The 7082-nt window shown below is 44.1% G+C and overlaps 1 protein-coding gene across 1 annotated transcript; it reads right to left on the minus strand.

Annotated features, from left to right (window-relative positions):
* Nucleotides 1-1092: 1092 nt before the first annotated feature.
* Nucleotides 1093-2532, minus strand: LOC109748377 (uncharacterized). Its single transcript, XM_020307412.1, has 2 exons — nucleotides 1975-2532; nucleotides 1093-1893 (listed from the first exon to the last, which is right to left on the minus strand). The coding sequence occupies exons 1-2, from the start codon at nucleotides 2530-2532 to the stop codon at nucleotides 1093-1095; spliced, it is 1359 nt and encodes a 452-aa protein (XP_020163001.1).
* Nucleotides 2533-7082: the final 4550 nt, after the last annotated feature.

Below are 7082 nucleotides of genomic sequence, written 5' to 3' on the forward strand. Positions count from 1 at the left end.
TTACATTGAGAGGATTTGAAAGAAAAACACGTTGAAAACAGGATCTGTTCCTTGTTTTCCAAATTGTCCATATCAAAGCGGCAGCACCAATAGAAACAACAGCCCTATCCTTTCCAGGATAGGATGGTATCTAGTTTTGACAAAGATCAAAGAAAGATAAAGGTAATTTCGGGTTACCTAGTGTACCACATATCACATTCCATAAAAATAAAACACAAGTTATATGATCAATGCTCTCAGAGACACCGCAAAACTCGCAGAAATTTGGTCCTTTCCACCCTCGTCTAGACAAGTTATCCTTGGTTAGGATCCTCCCTTTGATCACTAACCATAAAAGGTCCCAAAACAACATCTTTGATTTGAGTATGTATCATTTACTCTTCGTTCTGTCCGCACCACAGAACAACATCTTTGATTTGAGCGTCCAAAAGGTCCCAAAGCCGGTCACCATTAAGGTCTTCCCAAGCAAACAAAACCTTTTCTGGAGGCTAAGTTCTGAGCTTAACCCTCTTTGAAGGATTAATTTCGAGCTGCTTGTTGTCATCCTGTGATATCACTTCAAAAAATAAAAATAAAAAACTATTTAGATATATACACCATCTGAACATCTCACTATGTTGTTTGAGACGTACTGACACATAAGATGAATAGCTAAACCGAGTGCGATGGGTTTGCTGGTTAAAAATCCAATTTTAAGAAAATGATGTACACAGTAATAGTGCAAAAAATAAAATAGAAAACACGAAATATAAATGGCACTCTAGTGTGGCACACTGATCAAGAAAACGGTTTCGCCCTAAATATTCATGTAAGCGTAAGCCATCATGTGCTTCATCTGGTTTCAGATGGTAATGACAATCGTGCTCTTCGCGGTTAGCTATCAGCTTACTGGTCACCAGGCATTGTCTGAGAACACCACATAGCCATGACATGGCATTTGTGGCTGGAATATATATATATATATAAACCCTAAACCCTAAGATAAATAGGCAAAAACAGCAGTACTGTTGCACTTCCATATCCGGCAGAAAGCTAAGCAAATGCAACCATGTTACGTCGATATGTAAGTTCAAGAGATATTGAATTTGAATATTAAGAGAGCTTACCTTTTGGCCTTTCAAGGTATTTGGAGAAGACAGCTGGAAGTAGGAGCGTATTGGAAAACAAGTTTTCGTGAACTTTCACAGCTTTTGCATTCACGCACTCATCAGGACGACCGTAGGGCTGTTGATTGATGTATTCGGTACATGACCGCAGATATGCATGGTTCATGTCAACCATGATCATCCACGACTGTGTCCGGGCATCAGCATCACAGTGTCCGTGGAGCTGTTGATTGCTAAGTAGCTTCTCGTCCCTCAACAGGCAGCACAGGGCATCCGGGTCATCCGCGGGGACGACTGGGAACTCGGGAAGACACGGACGCATGCCGAGAGCTTGGTAACCACGTTGCGACCAGAGACAATCCAGGTTGATCACACGATGCACCTCCCACTCGAACCTGGGGTCACCACCAGCCCCCATCACTTTCAATGTCCAGATGGTGATGTTCAGGGGAGGGTGCTGCTGCCCTTGCCCTCTCTCGAGCCGCTGGCGCCAGCCAACGTGGACTCTCTCGTGATAGCCATGGTCAATGTCGACGAAGCGCATTATGCCTTGGCTGATGGACACCCTTCGGTAATAATTCGCGAGGCACATTGCAATGTGTCGGTCGTCGGGGTAACCTTGTCCTCCGGGGAAAGGCACGAAGTGGAGCACCGGGGAGTCTGCATCGGGGAAATCACACAGCAGGACGCCGCTCAAGTGGTCGACCCAGCAGAGGAACCGGCCGTCGAAAGCGAGCACATCGTTGGTTTTCCAGAGGACGGGGAACAGGCCGCCATTGCCCTGGTCCTACGGCTGCGGGGCAGGCATCTCGAGGAAGAGCTCCCACTTCTCAGTCATGGAGTTGAAGACGCAGAGTTCGGCAAGCACGGAATAATTGTCAGAGCCCTTCTTTTTTTCCCAGTAGACCCTGAGGTCGGCAACGATGTATCGGTCGCCGGCGAGCCGCAGGATGCCTGTGTTTTTTCTAGACCTCAGGAACGGCCATTCCCTGGGCTCAGTGTACAGAGGGAGCTGCTGCACCGAGGGGGAAGGACCCGCGGCGGTGTAGACAAACAGATCTGACGGGTCGCCGTCGAAGCACGGCTGGTTCGGCATGGAGATTTCGAAGAGGACGAGGTCCTCGTCGGCTGCCCGGAGGTAGGGATAGGCGGGAAAGCGGTACGGGGGCTCGGGTTTGGCTGAGCCTTCCAGCGGCCAATGGATATCGAGGTAAGAGAGCTTTGGAGGATCCGAGAGGGTGAAAGACAAGCAGCAGCGGTGGCCGGTGCCGGTGACGAATTCAACGGCGGTCTTCTTCTCATTGGCAGCCTCACGAGCACTGTCTAGGTCGTCGTGGCAGTAGGTGCGGCCGTAGCGATCCAGCACCACCCAGTCGGGGAAGGCGACGGTCTCCTCCACCGACTCTGCTGCGTCTCCGGTGGCCATGACGATCCCTAACCCTAGACTTATGGTTTTGGTGGGTGACCTAATAGACCGGAACAGACTCAAGCCATGCATCTCACTCGGCCAGGGCCATTGCGAGCCGATGGGGTCCCGTATCTCCGTGGGTTCACCGGTGTACGTATTACATTGCTTTTGGACGCAAACAAATAACGTACAGTATTCCATTGCTTTTCCTAGTTTGAATCCTGGTATTTCTCTCACAAAAATCCTAGACTTGTAAACATCTACGGAAAGGAACTTATAAGGAATCAGGTTAAGGGCATGTACAATGATGCTATCTTAGGAGTGCCACGTAAGATAAATGATTAGATGGAGGAGAGAGACCTCATAAGAAAATGTTTGTCTTCTCTTATTTAAGAGATGACAAGAGATGATCTCTTAACACAATATGTCTCACCATGTTTTTAAGAAGGGTCCCGATAACGCCCACACGTGTGGGCGTTAAAGGGTCTGGCCACACGTTTCGTGTGGTATCTAAGGAACCAGTCCACACGTCTACGTGTGGGCAAAACAAATAATGCCCACGCGCCCGGTCTTTTGCCTCGCGGTTCCTCTCACACGTCTACGTGTGAGCAAAATAGATAACGCCCACACGCCCGTACTCACGTTCCCGCACGCTCCGCATGACAATCACCACGCGTCCCCGCAATTGCCATGGTCCGGACCCTCTTCCATGTTCGTTTCCCTGCAGTTGCCATGTTGCTGAACTACAGTTGCCATGTCTGACAACTACAGTTGTCATGGTTGCTCAACTGCAGTTGTCATATCAGGTCAAGTGTCGGATGCCAATTTTGGACAACTGCAGCTGTTGTCATGTATGGTCTGGTCTACTACAGTTGCCATGATTTGAAAAATTTAGGAGTTGCCACCTACTAACACTAGGCAGTTGCCATGTAGCACTACAAAAAAGGCATGGCAAAAAAACATGTTCGGGTATAGAGAGAGTTGCCATCTGCTTACAAGCACGCTAGGGCAGTTGCCATGTACCCTGCAAAAACACATGGCAACTCGGGTAAAAGAGAGTTGTCATCTGCTTACAACCACGCTAGGGCAGTTGCCATGTACCCTGCAAAACACATGGCAACTGGCAGCTTTGGGCGTGGGACAGGAGACGGGCGTGTGGGCGAACTGATAAACGCCCACACACCAGCCCTTCCACGTGCGTGAAAACTGGCGTGTGGGCGAACTGCTAAACGCCCACGCACTAGCCTCTCCGCGTGGTGAAATGGACGTGTGGGCGGCCGGATAAATGCCCACACACCAGCTCAGTCCTACGTGGCAGGCAAAACATGCAAAGATTCGTGCAAACACAAACAGACGTTGATCCATACGTGTGGGCGAGATACAAACGCCCACACGTGTGGGCGTTAGTATTTTCGTTTAGGAATTGCTAGTTATTGAAGATAAGACTAAGAGATGACCCATTGTAAACTTTTTTTTGTCATCTCTAGATTACATGCAAAACTTAAGATAAGACTATCTTATCAACGATTGTATATGCCCTAATCTCTCCCCCTAATTTTCAAGGTGGGGCCTCCCTCCCCTAGTTTTCCAACCATTCCTTCCAAGTTCCAACTCACCCCCGTAACCTCTTCTTTCTCTTCTTTTTTTTGCGTGGAACTCACCACGTAACTTCAATCCCGTAGTGTGTGGTTTTCCCGGTTTACCTTGATTACTGTGCCATATATGATTTTTGGGTCCAATTTACCTTATTAACAATTCTTTTCTTCTTAATGCAATGCAGGAGCTCCCCGCCCCCCGACAAGGTTCAGTCAAAAAAAAACTTCAATCTCGTAAAGTTGCTCGTAGGTGTAGCAAATCTCTTTCTTTCCTCTCGCCGTACCATGTTCTTTTTTTCGGTGTGGCTAGGTCTGAATTCACTGAGACTTAACCAAGTCATAATCAAGTGACATATATATAATGTAAGAAAAAAACTAAAAAAATACACAAATTTCTATGAAAGATCTAATGAATATAACATTGACAGAGACATGACCAAGTCTCAGTCGACTGAGATTTAGCAACATTGTTTTTTAAGCCATCCTAACTATTCAAAAAAAAACTTTTCTTTTCGAACCCCGATAAGTATCACGCGTGTGGCACGAAGTAAGTTGGGCCAAATGCCACATCACCACAGATCGCACCACGTTACCGCATTCAAGAACAAATGACGAAACTAATGATGTCTGCGGGAATTTTTTGGATTTTCGGTTTTTAAAATATTTTATCTGTTAAATTAAAAATCTGATTTAAAAACGGTTTCACCATAAAATCTGTCGCGACGAGATGTACGAAACTAGATCCCATATTGATATGTTACTGACGACTTTTTTATGGTTAAAAGTGGCCATGTCTATTGCACATAAATTTCCATGGCGTTTACACGGAAGTTGCGATGATATATTTCAACTACTTTTTCTTCTATATTTAAAGTAAATTTTGACATGTTATAAAAAAGAGAATTTCAAAAACAAAGCTTGTCATGGTGAATTCCTAAAATTTGCCATCATCCATACAATAATTTTGACATGGTTCACAATTAAAGAAATCCGTCGTCAATTACTTTAAAAATGGACTCAAATTTGCCATGAACCAGAAAATAAAATTGCCACGGTGAATTACTTAAATTTGCCATATACATGCACTAAAATTTGGCATGGTTCATACAAAAATAGTTTCTATGGTCAAAATTCTAGAATTGCCATGATCTATAAACTAAATTTGCCACGATAAATTGCTAAAAATTGCCATGGTCAATGAATTAAATTTCTCGTGGTTAATTGTTATAACTGCCATGGTCAATTAATAAAATTTGCCGTGAAAAATAGTTGAATAAAATAGAAACTTTAAATCGAGAAAAAAATGAAACATATCATGGCAATTTTAGTGTAAACACTACAGGAACTTCAGTGTAACATCATGGCAACTTTTGGCCAAAAAAGTCGTCGAAACATATCAATATGGGATCTAGTTTGGAAGATGATATAGACACGGCTAATACAGATGTTTTTGCTATTAAGACATTGTCATGTGTCGAAGGATTAAAAGTCAAGAAAATTAACGTGCCAAAAATATTCCAATCTAGTAGAGATGATACAGAGGTCAAGGGTTTAATTGCCACCACAATCAAACATGAAGCTGCAGTACAAAAGATGAGTCTGTTTGGGTACAGAGGTGTGTTGACATGAATAGATACTATAGCATTGGTAGACATGCACTCACGTAAGAAAGAGAAAATGAGGATATTCAACATGCATGCATTACGTGGGAAGGTGTGCTTGTGCATGCATTCAAAGACGTACTCATATACTAATACGTTTGATCAGTTTTTATTTGGCCAAGAGATTAGGAGGATCAGGCGCTTTCATGGAGGAGTCCTGGTCGCTGATAATAACAAAGGAGTTTTGATCCAGTACTACTTTCATCATGTACGGCCACCCGAGAAGGAATACCCATGGATGCCGCGAGAGATCAAAAAATTACTTTCTTTGAAGGAAACAGGGTGGGGTCCACCACCCGCTGTTTGCATCAAGACGCACCATCCAGAATTGAGATGTCGTCGTAGTTGTTTTCATTTCCTTATTATTTTAAACCAAAAGTCGGTTGTTATGTTTGGAAAAGTCCAGAACGTTTTCCTTTTGAATTAGAAGATGAGATAGATAAGATGCGGCCAGCCTGTTGGTCACATCAAACATAGGAGTTGGCTATATATAAAGCCATGGTGCGTCATGTTTAAGGTTAGGTTATATTGAGATGAATTAGACACTATGCGTGTTTCGGCCGACAGCCATTATCGAGTTTAGAGAAATCTTGTCAAAATCTCTGTTGGCGTGTGAGTTCCTGCGACACGACTGTAGGATATTACAAGCTGAGCCTCATCAATCTTGTCGAGACGGATTTAATGATGAAAACAGATTTTTAATTAGATTTTTTATTTAAGATATAAAACAGTTTTAAGTCTAAAAAATTAAAAAGATTCTGCTAATGTCATCTGCTTGATGTGGCAAAATGAATGATAATGAAGGTGTTTGGACCATGTTACTTCGTGCCATACGTGTGGTACTTATTATTTGGGTTATTTTTTGTTTTCGGGGAGGCCCTACAAAGTTCTGATTTGAGGCAATACTTTTCCTCACCTTTTCTTTCTTTTCTTCTTTACAATAATTTAATAATGCATGGCCGGAAGTTGGAAACACAAAACAGTGATTTAATGATTTCAAACTAAAGATCTCAATTCTGTTAGGGCGTATTTCACAAACTTCCAAATACATATTAAACTAACATATATTTCAAAAAATTGTTTCACTAAAATATACTCGTGCGATGTGGTGGTCGGACGAACGACGCAGGACTGGTGCGATGGAGTTGCTCGGGGTCCTCCGAGCGACGTTGGGGCAACATGCATGGCTACTGCGGATCGACGAAGATGTGATCTGTGCTGCTGGCGGGCGGGGTGGCTTCGGCGGGCGGCACGGATCTGGTATGTGGTGTTGGACGACGTCCGATGGCGTGCAGGTACGGGGGCAACTTGT

This window comes from Aegilops tauschii, chromosome 5 (assembly GCF_002575655.3).
Source record: "Aegilops tauschii subsp. strangulata cultivar AL8/78 chromosome 5, Aet v6.0, whole genome shotgun sequence".
In the NCBI taxonomy this organism is placed as follows: domain Eukaryota; kingdom Viridiplantae; phylum Streptophyta; class Magnoliopsida; order Poales; family Poaceae; genus Aegilops; species Aegilops tauschii.

Coding starts and splice junctions, on each gene's coding strand:
- LOC109748377 (XM_020307412.1), bottom strand. CDS start 2,532: ATGGCCACCGGAGACGCAGCAGAGTCGGTGGAGGAGACCGTCGCCTTC. Junction 1,894..1,974: donor AGGGCTCTGACAATTATTCC/GTGCTTGCCGAA, acceptor CCGCAGCCGTAG/GACCAGGGCAATGGCGGCCT.